Below are 19,248 nucleotides of genomic sequence, written 5' to 3'. Positions count from 1 at the left end.
GCATGTGAGGTGCATGCTTTCATGCTGTCTCCGCCAAATTTTCACTCTGCCATCTGCATGATGCAACTGGAAACGTGATTCATCGGACCACATGACTTTTTTCAGTGCTCGACTGTCCAATCCTTGTGTTCCTGTGTGAATTGGAGATGTTTTATCTTGGTAACTGCAGACAGCAAAGGTGTTCGAACAGGCCTTCGGCTTCCATATCCCATATGATGCAGTGTACAGCTAATTTGCCTACAAATGTCAGGTGGTCATAATAATCTGGCCACTCAGTACAATTAAGTGAATTAGTTATGCAAATAATAATAATAATAAAACCTTGAGAGTATTTGCTTAGGAAGTTTTCAATATTCAGTAGTTTGGGAAGTGTCAGTAAAGTACTGATATGGTGGTCATAATAATCTGGCTGGTCATAATAATCTGGCTGGTCATAATAATCTGGCCACTCAGTGTATATGTAGTTGATAGTATTACAGATGTCTCCCATTTCTCCTCCTCCCCCCACTCCCCCGAGATTGTTTTCTTAGTTTCTTTTTCTGATAGTTCCTTATCCTATATAATAAAAGCCCAATGACTGAACAGTGGAATGACCTGAACGACTGGTCTACCAGTCGCTATGTTGCACACTAACCACCAGAGGCCAGATGCTCAACTCAGGAGCTGCCATTGGTGGTCAGTGCACTCCCACAGTGGGAGCGCTGCTCTCCACAGTAGGAGCAGCCGCTCGACTGACTTGGATGAGCAGTGCTCCCACAGCTGGTCAATCCCTGCAGGTCACGCCCCCGCCAGTGTACGAATCCCGTGCACTGCACCTCTAGTTAGTATATAAAAATGCAATCATTTTCTGACTGTTAATTTTGTATCCTGCTGCTTCACCGAATTCATTTGTAAGTTCTAATAGGTTTTTGGGAATTTCTTGGGGTTCTTCACATGCAGTATGTCATCTGCAAATGATGATAGTTTTACTTCTTCCTCTCCAATTTGGGTGCCTTTTATTTCTTTTTCTTGTCTGATTGCTGTGGCTCCACTGTCAGTCTTAGCTGTGACAAGTATACCATAGTTATTTAAGCTGTTGACATTGGTGGAAACTGGTGCTATCTGTGTACTATCTTTGCAACTTTTTACTACATCTAAAATTATCCCAAAATAAAAAGTTTACTTAAAACTTATGTTCACTGGTTCACATATGCTGTAACTATAGAATGATGTAATCTTTTTGTGATATGACTCATAATAATCCTACATAATAAAAGCGTAGCATGCAAATTGTCCCCTCGACAGGAGTTCGTCCTGGTGTTTGACCAGGGGGCGGGGCCGGCCAGGGGAGGGAGGGAGTACCTGGCCAGCGGCCAGCAGCCCTAGGGACCCTACCAGTGCACGATTTTCATGCATTGGGCCTCTAGTATAAAATAAAAGGGCAAGTACTTCTTAGCACTTAAGCAAATCAAAATACTGTTTTATAAACTCTCTCACTTTAAAGTGTGTCCTCACAAAGTTTCAAATTGTGAGTCTCTGCTGCACATTTATGAATGCAGTGTAAACTTGATGGTGTTTGAACTGTGATGACAACCCAGACACTCTCAACCTTCTTCGTTTCCCAAGAGAGCAAAGAATAGTAGGACTTGATCAAAGATAAACTAGCACTAGACGTGGTTTATCAGTATTGACTGTAGAAGAAGTAACCCTGTTTATCCTGCATCCCCTCCTTACCTATCAAACTCCAGTGGTCTCCATCCTCACTTTTATCTTCTGTCATACCTGCCTTTCATCTTGTTTCCCTGGGCTTCAGTTACAGTCTGTGCCATTAACTCCCTAATTTATACCTCTCATCTGAAACTCCAAAGTCATATTTCTACCTCTAACTGGCAGGCCAGAGGAATTTCATTTCACTGTCTGAAACAAGATTCACCATCTTTCTCACAAAATCTCATTTTCTCATTCTTTATTTTCTGTCGTTCTTCGGCACTGCCATCCATCCACCTAGCAGAAACCTAACAGAAACCTTATTTTGCTATACCATCCCTTATAAGTTGGTTACAGGTATCTCTTATGCCCACTTTGTTCTTTCTAGTCTTACTGATACTATTTTAGTTCAGAACTTTATATTTCTACCTGGGTTATTTGATTAGCATTCTGTTTGCCCCCTTTACTCTCTAAAATTCATGTCCTTTTTCTTAAATGTGTATTGGCTTGACTTTTTTATTATCTCATTTATTTAATAAATTTTTGTTCAATGAATAAATGTATTTCCAGTAACATCAATGCAAATTCTAAAGGACATCATGGCAAACCTTAACTGGCACATAGACTCTTTGAAGGGGTCTTCTTAGTAGCATTCTGGATGTCATATCACTTCTTCTGTGACATGTGTCCAGATGCTTAGCATCTTTGTGGTCTCTACCAATTGTAATAATGAACTTTTATTATTAAAAGTATCAGTTTCCAATACATTGTAATTAGAGGTTAGATGTTTAAGTACTTGAGATGGGCCTGGCACTCTTTCTAGTTCCATGACAGTAGAAAGATATTTAAGTTATTCTAGCTTCAGTTTTCTCATATATTAGAATAATAATCTATATCTACCAGCAAGTTATTACTTAATGCACTTGCCTCAGTGCCTGCAACATATAAATTCCTTAATGAAAATGTAACTGTTATAGGGGTGGTATTAATAGTCATATATTGACTATTGTTGTATACAGATCATAGTCTTGTGATCTGTAACATATTTTATATAATGCATTTATATATTTAATATATTTTTATAAAATATAGGATAAGAGAAAATATATTAAATATATTTTATACAATATATTGTGATTTTTTGATCTTATAATAAATTTCATGGAATAATAATTGTTTTAGAATTACACAATATTTTTAAAATATCTCCAACGAAGTCGTTAACAGTTTACGGCTAAAGTTCATACTTACCATAGCATTGTTTCTTTTGGACATATTTTCATTTTAGAAGAATTCTTTTAATATTAGAAACTTGAAGTAAATGGAGTACAACTTGCATGTTGACGTGCTTGCTAGCAGAGGTTTAAACTTTCCCTATTTTAGGGAGCCAGTGAGAGTAGTATCTATGTTTTTAGTAATGGGATCCAACAAGGGGTTGAGTTGTACAATCCAGCTCACCACTGTTGGCTCTGTGCCTTGATGGAGAGAAAAAAGAGGAGATGTGCTCCAACCTCTCTAGTCTTGAGATAGACATCGTGTGCTTTGTCCTCTCTGAGGGCTGTATTACTCCAAGGTGAGTACACAGTTCACTTCAGAGTTCCAAAGGCAGACTTCCTCCCCTTGGATATACTGTGGAAGCTTCTAGGGATCTTATTCCAGTCAGTTTACTTTCAGATCGTACCTCTTCTCTGTCATCATGTGGTGATTTGGTGACTATGTTCATGACCGAAAATAGCCTCCAGTCTAATAGAGGAGACAGATGTACAGGTAACACTGGCATAGTTAATTTCAGTCTATAAAGGCTTTAATGCTCCTACTCCAAATACATTCATGTTTTTGTAACGATTGTTTATATAGAACCCTTCTCTAGTTCCCCCTTTAATTTTTCATTTCAGAAAGTTAAATAATGTGAATTTTTAAAATAACGAAATTCTAGCTCGTATCTATTTATGCATCCATGGGAGCCAAGTATCAGACAAGGAAGCAAGGAGAAAAAAAAAAAAGATTTCTGGGCCTGATGTGAACTAGCAGGCTATTTCCTAGATCATTTTGGAGCTGCCTTCAAAAGAGGAAATCACATCTCTGTTTTCCCTTCTTCTTAGAAACCAGCAATCTCTTTTATAGTGCTGTGCAGCAAGAGAAAATAGATGAGGCCAGTGCTTTGAAGTGACTCTGGACATATTGTGAAGAATATAAAAAGCTTACTGCCTCACAGGCTGTGGCAGCCTAAGCCATCCCTGCTGGGGGAAAAGCATGCTTTTATATGCCCTGGGACAGGGGGTAAGATTATGTGCTACCAAGAATCTCAGTTGGATGGCTCACTTGCCAGATAAGATTTCTTATTAATGCAGAGAATTACAGATATAGCTGGGGTGGAGCTCCTCCGCAGAGGAACGCTGACCTTGTGTGAAAGGACTTTTCATTTTGAGTTACTGCATTGCGAAGATACAGAAATTGCAGAGGGAGGAGGAAAGTATATCTTAAGTAATACACATAATAAAACATCCTGAAAATGCTGAGTAGATTTTAAAAGTTCTCCTTATTTTGAGTATCCCTTAGCAAGACACATATAACATATTAAAATACCTACATCTGTAATTATGATTATCCACAGTGTTAATAGTATCTACATTTTAAAGGTGTGATTGACTTATAGTTTGAGTCACGACTGAAGAGCTAGAATGATGTTACTGTTTATCATGAGCAGGGGTCCTCAAACTACGGCCCTCGGGCCACATGCGGCCCACCGAAAACATTTATCCGGCCCGCCTGGTATTTTTGCCTCCACTGCCTGTCCTGCTTAGTAGCCGACTCGTCCCGGGCCCGCAGTGCGCATGTGTGGAATGTCTGAGGGACAGTGAACTGGCCCCCTGTTTAAAAAATTTGAGGACCTCTGATCATGAGGGTTTGCGTATCAAATTAATATATTTTCAGTGGTATTTAAGTGGTCATGAGAAGAGAATATATACATAGAAAGACATTTTTTGTGTGTGTGTTAGGAATCTCAGAAAGTTCCATTTACATCAGAGAAGATAGAATCCTATAGTATTCACTGTCCATCTTTTTCCTGTCTTAATAGTTGGAGGTAGAAGATGTCTTTCTGTTTCCATGGGCGCCTGTTTTCCAAGTAGTTGAACTTAGCATTCCATGGTAAAAGTGCTGATTCAGAACAGCAGGTGGCGCACTAAAAGATGCAAAGAGTAAAAATCAGATGGTACCAGCTTCTTTCCTCGAGGTACTATGTACCTTCCCCTCTCTACATATATGTGAATGTATGTAATTCCCAGTCTGGACAGCTGGATCAAGTTATTTTGATGCACTTTAGAAATGGGACTATCTGGCCCTAACCGGTTTGGCTCAGTGGATAGAGCGTCGGCCTGCGGACTGAAGGGTCCCAGGTTTGATTCCGGTCAAGGGCATGTACCTTGGTTGCAGACACATCCCGAGTAGGGGGTGTGCAGGAGGCAGCTGACCGATGTTTCTCTCATCGATGTTTCTAACTATCCCTCTCCCTTCCTCTCTGTAAAAAAAAATCAATAAAATATATATTTTAAAAAGATAATTTAAAAAAATGGGACTATCTGAATTCAAATAGACTGATTAAATTTTAATTCTGTTTCGTCATCCATTTCTATTAGAAATTTTAGATGCCTATAAAACTGACCCAAAAAATTGTATTTTTAAAGCATACATATGAAGAAAGAAAATTATTTCATAAAGAGGAAATTATTATTGAACAGGTATTTTATCCTAGATTGCACTCAGTTGACTGTGATGTTCATGAATATGTAGTACATTTGCTTATAATTTTAAGGTGAACCTGAGGATGATGGGGTAATTATTTTATACACATGTATTACCTGAAGCAAACTTACTACATGGCAAGAAATAAGCTTTAGGTAATCAATGTCACTGCAGTAACAGTTTTGGGGTTCTTTTTTTGGTTTGTTTTGGGGTTTTTTTTGCTTGTTTGTTTGTGTGTATGTGTGCTTGTTCATTCTCACCCAAGGATATTTTTTCCGTACATTTTTAGAGAGAGTGGATGGGAGGGGGTGGAAAGAGAGAGAAACATCAATGTGAGAGAGACACATCAATTGGTTGCCTTCCACTCGAGCCCTGACTGGGGCCCGGGATTGAATCTGCAACCAAGGTACATGGCCTTGGTGGGGAAGTGAACCTGAGACCCTTTGGTGCATGTGCCAATGCTCCAACCACTGAGTCATACCAGCCATAACAGTAGTAACAGTTTTAACATTCTCATTCAGCATTCTAAAATGGTCCAGTGCATATCTAGAAACCAGAATGTTAATAACTAAGTGCAAAATTTGCAATCAGAATGTTCTCTGTTCTCCCAGAAGATGGAAAGGGGGTAATTAGCATAAACTATTTATATTGCTTCAGATTGTAAAAAACTAGAGATTACATTATGCCAGTCTGATAGCCACTGATTATCCACTGGTTAATAAAAAAGACAAACAGAGTTTATACCCCTAAACTCTGGGGAAAGAATGCCCTCAAACTACTTCAAACAGCAGAATCAAATCCATCCAGACATGGAAACCAAGAGTTTCATTTATCACTTTGTGCAAGAATATGTAGCAAAGACTTATACTCTGGCTGAAGCAAAGCAAGAAATATTGTTGGGTAAAAATGAATCATGATGATGCAAGATATGATATTTAAAAATGATCACATGCAGAAATACTAATCTTCTGGAACCAATTACCTCTTACCAAAACCAGTCTGTTTGCAGAAAGGTTTGGAAAATTATCTGTCTCTTCTCCACTGGCTCAGTGGTGGAAATGACTAAGGCAGAGGCTACAGGTTCCATGTCCTGGTACCTCATAAGCCAGTTTCCACAGAATGGGAAAAATATTGTTTAGTGCTGTGAACATTCTTAACATTCTAAATATCTAACTTTAGTAGAGCATCATGTATGTGAATTTTTAAAAATTAATCTTTAGTGTATTACAGATGTCCCCCCTTTTTTCCCCTTTGACCCCCTTTGGCCTTCAACTATTGTCTGTGTCCATGGGCTATGTATATCCTATATAATAAAAGGGCAATGTGCAAATTGACCCTAATGGCAGAAAGACCAGGAACGACTGGTCACTGGGACAGGCACTGACCACCAGGGAGCAGACGCTCAACGCAGGAGCTGCTTCCTGGTAGTCAGTGTGCTCCCACAGGGGGAGCTCTGCTCAGCCACAAGCCAGGCTGACTACTGCGAGCGCAGCGGCAGTGGCGGGAGCCTCTCCCGCCTCAGCAGCGCTAAGGATGTCCTACTGTGGCTTAGGCCTGCTCCTTGGGGGAGTCGTGCCTAAGCTGGCAGTCTGGGAACCCTGGGGAGTAAGCCTAAGCCAGCAGGTGGACATCCCCCGAGGGGTCCTGGACTGTGAGAGGTCGCAGGTCGGGCTGAGGGACCTTTCCCTCCCCCCGCCGAGTGTATGAATTTTTGTGCACCGGGCCTCTAGTATACATATAAGTTCCCTGGTTAATCTTCTCACCACCCACCACCCTCCCCTGCTTCCCTGTGATTTTTTTTGCAGCTGCATAGTATTCTATGGTGTAAATATACCACATCTTTTTTATCAGCTCATCTACTGATAGGCACTTGGGCTCTTTCCTGATCTTAGCTACTATAAATTGTGCTGCTATGAACATAGAAGTGCATATATTCTTTCTGATTGGTGTTTTGGAATCCTTTGGATATATTTCTAGAAGTGGGATTCCTGGGTCAAATGGTAGTTCCATTTTTAGTTTTTTGAGTAAACTTCATACTGTTTCCCATAGTGGCTGCACCAGTCTGCATTCCCACCAGCAGTGTGCTAGGGTTCCTTTTTGTGATATCCTCCCCAGCACTTGTCAATTGTTGATTTGTTGATGATAGCCACTCTGACAGGTGTGAGATGATACCTCATTGTCATTATAATTTGCATCTCTCTGATGATCAGTGACTTTGAGCATATTTTCACATGCCTGTTGCCATTTGTATGTCCACTTTGGAGAAGTGTCTATTTAGGTCCTTTGCCCATTTTTTAATTGGATTGTTTGTTTGACTTCCTTTTGTTAAATTGTATTAATTCCTTTTACATTTTTAGAAATTAACTCATCAGATGAATCATTGACAAATCTGTTCTCCCATACAGTGGGTTCCCTTTTTATTTTGATGATAGTTTCTTTTACTGTGCAGAAGCTTTTTATTTTGATAAAGTCCCATTTGTTTATTTTCTCCTTTGTTTCCCCTGCCCTAGGAAATGTATTGGTGTAAACACTGCTACAAGAAATGTCTGAGATTTTGCTACCTGTGGTTTCTTCTAGGATTTTTATGGTTTCATGACCTACATTTACGTCTTTTATCCATTTTGAGTTTATTCTTGTGTATGGTGTAAATTGGTGGTCTAGTTTCATTTTTTTTTTTTTTTTTTTTTTTGCGTATACCTGTCCAATTTTCCCAGCACCATTTATTGAAGAGACTGTTTTGACTCCATTGAGTGCTCTTGCCTCCTCTGTCAAATATTAATTGAACGTAATGACTTGGGTCGATTTCTAGGTTCTCTGTTCTGTTCCACTGATCTATATGCCTACTCTTGTGCCAGTACCAGGCTGTTTTGATTACAGTGGCTTTGTAGTATAGCTTGATATCTGGTATTGTGATCCATTCAACTTTGTTCTTCTTTCTCAAGATTGCTGTGGCTATTTGGGGTCTCTTTTGGTTCCATATAAATATTGGTTCTTGCTCTATGAAATATGCTGTTGGTATTTTGATAGGGATTGCATTGAATCTTTAGATTATTTGGGAAGTCTGGACATTTTAATGATGTTGATTTTACCAATCCATGAATACAGTATATTCTTCCTATGTGAAATCATATTTAGCCAGATTTTAAAAATAGCTGATGTTTTTGGAGGAGAATAGACAAAGCATGCAGATTTGAGATTTTTCATTTATCTACCAAGCAGTCATTTAGCTTCTGTGGACAACATTTATCCTATATAATAAAGAGGTAATGTGCAAATTGACCATCACTCCAACACACAAGATGGCCGCCCCCATGTGGACACAAGATGGGCGGCAGGGGAGGGCAGTTGTGGGCGATCAGGCCAGCAGAGGAGGGCAGTTGGGAGAGACCAGGCCTGCAGGGTAGGGCAGTTGGGGGGGACCAGGCCTGCAGGGGGGGCAATTGGGGGGGACCAGGCCTGCAGGGGGGGCGATTGAGGGGGACCAGGCCTGCAGGGGAGGGCAGTTGGGGGGAACCAGGCCTACAGGGGAGGGCAGTTAGGGGTGACCAGGCCAGCAGGGGAGGGCAGTTAGGGGCAATCAGGCCAGCAGAGGAGCAGTTAGGTGTCGATCAGGGTGGCAGACAAGCGAGCGGTAGGGAGCCAGCAGTCCTGGATTGTGAGTGGGATGTCCCAGATTGGAGAGGGTGCAGGCTGGGCTGAGGGACACCTCCCGTGCACAAATTTCATGCACCAGGCCTCTAGTATAAAATAAATTATAATAACCTTTCAAACTCTACTTCCAAGTAACTAATTGTTTCTGAATATGATATAAATCATTCTTTGACTTTTTAATTTTGCACTAACTACCAATGGTGTTGAAGATGCTATGCTAGGTATTTGGGATGTTCAAAATCGCAAATAATACATCTTTGCATTTACAATGAACCCCATAATTCAAAAGGAATACCTTTCCCCTAAGAATACTTTTATGTCCTGTCATTGTGAGGAGTTTGGAGACCATAATCTCCTGCAGTAGATTTTATAATATTCATGTTATTTATTTACACAGACTGTGATTTTATGTAATTTTGCCTATAAATATATTTTTTATTTTTCTCTTTAAAAAAATTTAATTTTCAGCAGACATAATAGAGTAAAATCATGTACACACACAAAAAAAACCCTCCACAAGTGGGTGTTTTATTTATTCTATTCAGCTCTCCATGGTACTCACTTCCTGATATAGAGAAATGTAAATACATGCAAATATGCTCTTGCCATGGGAAGGAAAAATAACACATTTCCACATTTACATATATCACACTGTTGTTTCGTTTGTTCAGAAAAAATGTCCCACCCCAGAGAAGTGTATCTAGTCAGTCAAAGAATATAAGTTCTCAGGACAGACCTGTGAGGAAAGAGCACTGTCATTACAGTCAGGCTTGAGATGTTTAACTAAAAAGGTCAAAGACTTGCCCAGGGTAAGTCACAAAAGCATTTCATTAACCCGGCAAAGAACTCAGTCATTGTCCTACACTCTTTTTGTCATGACCAGGGTGCTGAAATTAAAAGGTTTTCATGGATTCTTAGCAGTCTGAGGGTCAGCAAAGAAGAACTAAAACAGTGGTAATTAAGAGTTCTAAGGAGAGTGGTCACAGCTGTCATCGGTGTCAGAAAGGCAGTTGAGGTCAACATATGGAAAATCTTTATTCTCTAGAAAGATAAAGAATTTGAAGTTTGATCTTTAGGTAATGGTAATCTTCTAAAGAATTTTGAATGCAAGGTCATAGATAATTTAGAAAAATAGTGTCATGTTTATGTGCAAGATGAATTAAAGGATGGAAATTCTAATGACAGTAATAAAAGAACCAATTACAGGATTCTTTGAAGAATAACTCTTTAGTCATTTTTCTTGTCAAGAATTTGAGAAAGAAATAGGGACCTTAGAAAATAGTTAAAGTGTATACTTGGTGATGACTAGTGGTCTTGTTGGCCAAAGAGTTAAAGTGTGAAACCTATAACCATATGTCTGTTCTGTGTATACCAGCCACTCTGCTAAGGTATAGAAGGTTGAAAAATGCAAACTGAGTCAGGCAGTTTATTTCATATCTACACTAATAAAAGAGAAACATGGTAATTGGCGTACGACCGCTACCCTTCCCATTGGCTAATCAGCGTATCCTTATGCAAATTAACTGTCAGCCAAGATGGCGGCCGGCAGCCAGGCAGCTGGAAGCTAACAGGAGGCTTGCTTGCTGTGGACTCCAATGTTCCCTGCTGGCCTCTGAGCTTCAGTTGGAAACATAGTAACATTTACAGAAGATAAACAAAACTCCAGAAAGCTCCTGTCAGTCAGCCGGGATCTCAGAGCTGGAGTCGCAACATTGTTTCAAATACAGAAAACAAAGGCCAGAAACCTGCTTTCAGCCGAGCCTCAGAGAGAAAGCCGGCTCTCAGCTCCAGTGACAGCCATAGAAGGTAAATAAATGCCAGAATAAAAAAAAAAGAAAAAAAGGAGAGGTTTGGAGCTTCAGTTGCCCGCCAGCCTGAAAACAGCCCTCAGCCCCTCACCCAGACTGGCCAGGCATCCCAGTGGGGACCCCCACCCTGAAGCAACAAGATGGCGGCTAATTTGCATACTGAAGGCAGGCGGCAGCAGGCAAGGCTGTCTGCGGTCTGGGACCCAGATCTGTGACCCTGCCGGGCAGGATCAGCGGAGCCGTGAGGCCTCCCGGCACCGGGATCAGCGTGACAGGGGGCAGCGCCCAAACCCCCTGATTGCCCTGCGGCTCTGTGTGTGACAGGGGCCAGCGCCCCAACCCCCTGATCGGCCCTGCTCTGTGGGTGATAGAGGGCGGTGCCCCAACCCCCTGATCAGCCCTGCGGCTCTGTGGGTGATAGAGGGCGGTGCCCCAACCCCCTGATCAGCCCTGCGGCTCTGTGGGTGATAGAGGGCGGCGCCCCAACCCCGATTGCCCTGCGGCTCTGTGTGTGACAGTGGCGGCGCCCCAACCGCCCCCCCCCCACGGGCCCTGCTCTATGTGAGACGGGGTAGAGCCATACCCCATCGGCCCTGCCCTGAGTGTGACAGGGTGTGGCGCCTCAACTACCCCCCCCCCCCCCCACGGGCCCTGCTCTGTATGTGACAGGGTACGGTGCCCCAGCTCCCCTATTGGCCCTACTCTGTGCGTGACAGGGGAGAGCTCCTCAACCCCCTGATTGGCCCTGCTCTGTGTGTGACAGGGGGCAGCTCCCCAACCCCCTGATCAGCCCTGCTCTGTGCATGACAGGGGGGAGCTCCCAAAACCCCTGATTGACCCTGCTCTGTGCATGACAGGGGGGAGCTCCCAAAACCCCTGATTGACCCTGCTCTGTGCATGACAAGGGGGAGCTCCCCAAACCCCTGATGGGCCCTGCTCTGTGTGTGACAGAGTACAGAGCCCCAACCCCCGATGGTCCCTGCTCTGTGAGTGACAGGGGGCAGCGCCCCAACCCCCTGATTGGCCCTGCTCTGTGCGTGACAGGGGGTGGCGCCGCAACTTCCCTATCGACCCTGCCTTGAGTGTGACAGAGGGCGGTGCCCCAACCCCCTAATCGGCCCTACCCTGAGCGTGACTAGGGGTGGCATCACAACCTCCCCATCCGCCCTGCTCTGTGCATGACAGGGGGCGGCGCCCCAACTCCCCAATCGGCCCTGCTCTGAGCCCGACCAGGGGCTGCACCTAGGGATTGGGCCTGCCCTCTGCCACCCAGGAGCAGGCCTAAGCCAGCAGGTCATTATCTCCTGAGGGGTCCCAGACTGCGAGAGGGCACAGGATGGGCTGAGGGACCCCCTCTCCCCCCCGAGTGCACAAATTTTTGTGCACCGGGCCTCTAGTATATATATATTTGGCAAGGATTTATTAGGAAGCTTATTAGTCATGGCGAATAAAAAGCCATGAGAAGAACTGAGATCTCCAAATTCTGGCACTTGCCTTACAACACTAGCTAGAAGCTAATAAACATTAAGGATGTCCCGAAGGGAATCTTACCTAAGTCCCAATCTTACCTGGACCAGATACCCATAGACATAGAAATGAGATGCCCATGCTCTCCCCAGACTGCTTACCTAGGAAGTAGGAAAGAAGACCTTCTCCTCAAGCTATTAATTAAGCATCATCTTCCAGCTATAGCCATGGGACAGTGGTGCCTGACAGACAACTCCAAGCTGAGCAACTTGACAAGAACACTAAATGATGACAGGGAGGAGGAGCAAGCAGGGACAGGTATTTCTAGTTCAGTGATGGCGAACCTTTTGAGCTCGGCATGTTAGTATTTTGAAAAACCCTAACTTAACTCTGGTGCCGTGTCACATATGGAAATTTTTTGATATTTGCAACCATAGTAAAACAAAGGTTTATATTTTTGATATTTATTTTATATATTTAAATGCCATTTATTAAAGAAAAATCAACCAAAAAAATGAGTTTGCGTGTCACCTCTGACACACATGTCATAGGTTCGCCATCACTGCGAGTCTAGTTGGAGACCTTCCTGATGGCTAATATGAACACATTGCTGAGGCTTCATAAAGTTTACTGCAACCCAGGAATAGTTTCCATTAAAAAAAAAAAAGTCACACAAAAATCATGCCACAAAATAAGACACTGGAAATCCCATGGCCACACTGACTGGAAAGGCAGGCATTATCTATGACTGCCAGATACTGACCAAACCAAGACCCAATTTCTACAGGGCCCTAGAGAACCATGATTGTCCCCTGGCACCTACACAACCCTCCCTGGTGGTGTGGTGTCTTCCATAAGCCAGGTTTCTGCAGTAAGCCCCAAAGACCAAGCTTGGCAGAGGCTGTGGCAGTCAACTCTCTCTGGAGCCCCATCTCTTTGTCCTTCCCAATAGGCTGTCATACATCTTCACTGACACAGTGAGTCAGGCAGTTTCTGACTGTCAGAATTTGTGGCCATCAGCCTTTGTTAAGCAGATTATGCTGTTGTCAGTAGTGCTATAATTGAAGTTTCATAGGGTGGGTGAGACCCGAACCTTCTCCCCTTGTGCACATTGTGCCTGAGCTGTCTGGAAGATAGAATAGGGGCTAACCAGAATGAGGGGGAGTGTTTTATTCTGAGTGTTCAAGTCTAAAGATAAAACTCTTAGGTTTGGAATGTCAAGGGGCAGGCAGTGTGCACAGTACTAATCACAGGTGCACACCTGGTTAGTGCAGTATTTACATGTTTCCTTGAACAAGCTAACAGAATGAACTAGTAGGGAGGGGACCACACACACAACCTTATTCCAATGGGTTTGGTGTGTCTCTCCTAGCTTCTTCCACTGCGGACTTGTAACCAGAGTGTCCAGGACTTCTGCCAGCAAGTTCCTTCCCATTTGCACAAGGAGATTTGGAGTTCCCTCAGCTGAACTCTCCACAAAGACACAGGGACACGATAAGTTTCCTCTGGTTAATGAAGGTATAGGCTTTCAGGATAAACTTTTTTGGGAATTATGGTTTATAGCAGTCACAAGTCTTAGCATAGATCCTTATCATTGCTTCCACAGCTTTTCTCTCAAATGCAAACAGGATTACAAAAATTGTTTTCAGTATAAATATGTCCCTTCCTCTACCTTTAAAAAATTTTTTCTATAAAATAACATGTTAAAAACCATGTTATATATAAACATGTTTATGGCATTTCTTAATAACATATTTACAATTTGACAGACTTGGATAAAACACACTATTCATCCAAATTCATTTTTGTTAGGGGGTGGAGGTAAGCATCCTTTGGAAATAACTATAGTACTTCCACTCTTTGCAAGGTAGGGGAGGCCCAGGCTCTGCAGATTGACATCTTGTGGTGTGTTCTGAGAATTAAAGCACGTGTGCAATATAAATGATGTCAGAGTTGAGGGTGTAACTGTGGAGTCAGCGTGGGAGGACATTGGACTTAACTCTTGTAGATTCTGGAAAGCCAGCACTAATTTTAAGCTGAACATGCATGATCAAATTGCAGATGCAGAAGCCAGTTCTCATAATCAGTTGGAAGGTTACTTGGTTATCCAAGGCCAGGCAGGCGGCCCGTGGGGTTATCTAGGAGAGAAGGACCTCACCTGAGTGACAGCTGCAGCAGGGAAGGTGGAGTAAGAATTATTGAGAAAAATCCCGAGTTTTCTTAGACTCTCATCTCTGAACAGAAGCCTTATTATGTTGCCAATGCAAGAGGCATTCTTTACTTCTCACCCAAACAGGCTTGCATTAAACCGTGACTCACTGGGCTTGCTTGAAATTTAAGTGGGATCCCTGTAGTATTGTTTTCACCAGCTGCCCAGATCCTGCAGAAGTTATATTCTTATTTGTGAGTACACAGTATATTTCGATACCATAAAATCTGAGGTTTGTAATTCCTTTGGTGTCTCATTGTACTTCACATCAATCATAAAAATTATTTTATAGGCTTATTCAAACATTTTGATATTGCTGGTATCTGTCAGTTTGGTTTTGCTCCATCTTGATTCAGCCCTTCCCTTTGTTTCCTCCATCGAGTCTTCCATCTTTCAATTAGAGCACGGGTGGGGAACCTTTTTTCTGCCAAGGGCCATTTAGACATTTATAACATCTTTCATGGGTCACACAAAATTATCAACTTAAAAATTAGCCTGCTATATTTGGTCAGACATTTAACTCACCCCTAATGCCTTGGCAGAGTCAGACCAAGTGATTTCCTGGGCCTTATATGGCATGCGGGCCAGACATTCAATTGGACCAAAGAATTTCATCATTCTATTCAAGCCTAACTGTAGCACAAAATGTCTAAATTTTTTGAGATTCTAGTGTTGAATTTTGCTAAGTTGGTTTCGTTAATATTGTAATTATCAAACAGTAGGGTAAACATATTGATACTGGAACCGGCAAGTAGGAATTCTTCCTGGGGTCTTGTCCCACGGACTCAAAGGACTCGAAGAACGAAGCTGTGGACCAGAAGAGTTCAAACAAGGCAGTTTATTGCAAACAAACACAGGCTGCCTGGGAAGGGGATTTAGATGTGTTGCCCCTCAAGCATTCTGCTCTCCCCTTATATCTGCTAAAGGCCCACTCTTTGTCTACCTGTGCTACTCTCTGATTGGTTCCTGGCCTTTTTGCAACATTTTGTTTTGCACTTACAAGAAAAACATCCTTGTTTCAAAACACCCTGTTTTTCTGCTACTCATCCTGTTTTTATGCTATTCTTTTTCCTACAAAACACACATTTTTTGTTTGTTTCAGCTCCACAGACTCCTCCTTCTTCCACCTGTTACCCTATCTACCTAATTCTGCTTTAACTCCTTTCAATATGTCTCAGTTTACATGGGATGGTTCCAGTTTGTGCCTGTATTCTTGGTGTAATTATCTATACTTTACTTTCAGAAGTACCTCAGTTTATATGTTAACTTATGTGATCACACTGTCTTTCAGGGAGAACCACAGAAAAATTATCCACTAAAATACTCCTATTTTTAAACCATTTCTATTTAATTTCAGATAGAATGGTTTATTATTATTTGTTTTTATTATATGTAAGGTTTTCTTGCAATATATTCACTAAATTCTTCAGTCCTTACTTTTCCATGGTCAATCTACCAGCTCTGCCTATGCTGATACATTGTGAGATGAGGCACTAGCGTCCCACCCGGGCCACTATGGGTGCCACCATCTTTGTCATGGAGTGATGGTTAATTTACATATTACTTTTATTAGATAGGATGTTTCAAATGCTTTACACTTATAATTCATGTAATTACCTCATTTAATCCCCACAACAACTCTACTAATTGTCCATTATAATCCACTATTTACATGTGAACTTAAAAATGAGGTACAGAGGTTTAGGCACCTTGCTAGGTTTAGTTGAGAGACAGTACAGGTCCTCAAGATACTTGAATTCTAGTGGGGTGACAACCTGTAAAGCAGGCTCAGTGTCCATTGCTGGGCGTTACTAAATAAGTGCCCACAGGTGTGCTCTGGGAGTGCATGGGAGATGCACCAGCTGCAAAATCAGGAAATATTGCAAATAGGAGGAACATATGGACAGAGTTTTAAAGGAAGAATTGGCTGGTTGGGCAGGTGAATAGGCAGGTGGGAAAAATGTAAAATTTGTACTTGAAAGAGTTGGTCTTGAAATCTGACTCTGCCACTTACCAATTCTGTGACCTTGAACAAGTAACTTAATTCCTTCACCTAAACAACAGAAATGATATCTATCATTCTTTATGCTTATCTGATAAACACATAATATCAGAAGCTCTATTAAGCTGTTTGATGCTATTTAGTTATTTAAAACTCGAGGCCTGGTGCACGGGATTCATGCACTGTTGGGGGACGTGGCCTGCGGGGATCAGCCTGCTGTGGGACCACTGCTCATTCCGGTCAGCTGAGCAGCGCTCCCACTGTGGGAGCACACTGACCACCAGGAGGCAGCTTCTGTGTGGTGAGTCTACCCCCTGATGGTCAGTGCATGTCATAGAGACTGGTCGAGCAGTCATTCTGGTGATTCCACCATTTGGTCGCTAGGCTTTTTTTTTTTTAATATATTTTATTGATGTTTTACAGAGAGGAAGGGAGAGAGCTAGAGAGTTAGAAACATCGATGAGAGAGAAACATCGATCAGCTGCCTCCTGCACACTCCCCAGTGGGGATGTGCCCGCAACCAAGGTACATGCCCTTGACCGGAATCGAACCTGTGACTCTCGAGTCTGCAGGCCGACGTTCCATCCACTGAGCCAAACCGGTTAGGGTAAGGTCGCTAGGCTTTTATTATATAGGATTCTTTAACTATGTGACTCCAGTTTTGCTTTGCCTTGCTCAGGTCAATGTGATTGTGACAATGGGAGGACTTGCTGGGCGTTTTGACCAGATCATGGCGTCCGTGAGCACCTTGTTCCAAGCGACTCGCATCACTCCTTTGCCAATTATAATCATCCAAGAGGAATCTCTCATCTACCTGCTCCAACCAGTAAGTGCAGAATAACTATATTTTCAATAATTTGCTTCCACTACACTTGTACCATTTGAGTAGACCAGGAGAAAACATCAGCCCCATGTGTGTTCTTGAGCCATTAGTGAACCTGACCATGTTTGCTTACTTGTGCTACTTTAGTCTGTTGCCTCTGGTCACTGAACAGGAAAAATGTAGGGGAGAAGCCTCAAAGTTTTCATTCTATTGTACCCAGAAAAAAAAAATACTGTAACTTTTAATCAAATTGACTAAGAATTAAATTTAATACTTTTGCATTTTGAGCAGCTGAATATGAGAAAAACCTCAGAGGAAGAACAAAGCTTGGCAAATATTTTAAATGGAATTCTCATATATTTTCAGTGTTGTCATTATAATTGGAAACTGGGCTTGATTTTGTTAAGCATTTAAAAAAATCTTTAACTTTTACTGTTCTTAGGTTGCCTTTTTATTAATTTCACTGCCTATGAATAAATTTCTAATGATGTCATTCATTTCCAATCATAAATATTGAGGAAATTTTTATTAATGTAGTGCTTAGAGCAGGCTTCTTATTAAATGAGATTTTATAAGGTTGATTAGTGGATTTTAGTTTGAAAAATAATCATGTGGTAACATTTTTTTAAAGACAGTAGACTTTTTATTTTTTGCCTCTTATTGTAATGAACTACTTACGGTTTTGCTTCTGCTCCATCTGCAGTCATTACCTACAATTTGTTTGGTTAATATAATGGGTGTAATGTATGCTCACCATTGTTCAGCCACATTTGCATTTTTTCTGGTTCTTTGCATTGTCTGGAACTGTTGCTTTCTGGAACACTTCTGAGATGTGGAAGGTGAGCTGAGGATTCAGTTTCAAATTCTACTGTTCACTTATGTAGTCAACAGTTATGTCTGCTTCTGCCTGTCGCACTGCTAGGCAGTTGAGGATTAAAAAAAAAAATAGTGACATAGCATCTTTGCTCTCTAGTCCATGTTCAGTGAAGCAGACACTTATAAAATCTATAATAATAAAAGTGTAATATGCTAATTAGACAGGACATCCTTCCCGATGACCTTCTTGTTGAAGCCAGGGCTGCGAAGGAAGCCCTGGTCCTGGGTGCCTGCTGGCAGCCAGAGGGAAGCCCAGATCCCTGGTGCCAGAGGGAAGCTGGTGCCGGCAGCTGGGGGAAGGAAGGCCTACTCTTGCACGAATTTCATGCATCAGGCCTCTAGTATAAATATAAAACAAGATTAAAACATTGCTACATAAAGATGATGAAAGATTATATAACTTGGTCAAGAGTGTGGTAAGGAAAGGCTTCACAGAAGCACTCACTCAGCTTTTATTTGCTCCATTTATGTGACAAATATTTATTGAGCACCTGCAACATGCCAGGCACTTCTCCAGGAATATAGCAGCCACCTACACAGAGCCCCTTTATTTCATGGAATGTACATTCTGTTGAGCTCACATTGCACTAGAATATTTAAGGATGAGTAAATAGTTGCTATAGGAAATGATGGCAAAGTGATTCAAGCCAGTGGCACCACGTGTGTTTAAAGGCCCACCTGGCCCTGCCCTGTGTCACCTTCAGTGGAAACACAATTGCATATAGTCTATGATATTTTTAAGCAGCTTTAATCTCCACAATATTATTTTTAATTAAGCTAAATCTTGGATAAACTTAAGGGTATATCCTGCCTTGTTACCTTACCCCTAAATTAAACCAAAATAACTCTGAGTTCTCTTCAACTCTAACAAAATCTTTGTCGAGTAGATTCAATGAGATTATCATTGAGTTTTGCTAAAATACTTCAAAAGTGGGAAGATTCTATATAAATGTTAATTATTATGAGAATTGTTTTTGAGGAC

General features: G+C 41.8%; 1 protein-coding gene across 2 annotated transcripts in view; it reads left to right on the top strand.

Moving 5' to 3' along the window:
• The window catches only part of TPK1 (thiamin pyrophosphokinase 1), a 291,146-nt gene that overhangs the window by 168,462 nt on the left and 103,436 nt on the right, over positions 1-19,248 (top strand). For both annotated transcript variants that reach the window (XM_070424090.1, XM_070424091.1), the window contains exon 7: positions 17,247-17,393. In XM_070424090.1, coding sequence (XP_070280191.1) covers positions 17,247-17,393 — 147 coding nt within the window. The remainder of the gene's footprint in view (positions 1-17,246; positions 17,394-19,248) is intronic.

The sequence above is a fragment of the Myotis yumanensis genome, unplaced genomic scaffold (genome assembly GCF_028538775.1).
Source record: "Myotis yumanensis isolate MYYU_CA2020_CCGP unplaced genomic scaffold, mMyoYum1.0.hap1 SCAF_9, whole genome shotgun sequence".
In the NCBI taxonomy this organism is placed as follows: Eukaryota; Metazoa; Chordata; class Mammalia; order Chiroptera; family Vespertilionidae; genus Myotis; species Myotis yumanensis.
The sequence above is the reverse complement of the archived record's forward strand: the minus strand, read 5'-3'. Positions and strand labels throughout refer to the sequence as shown.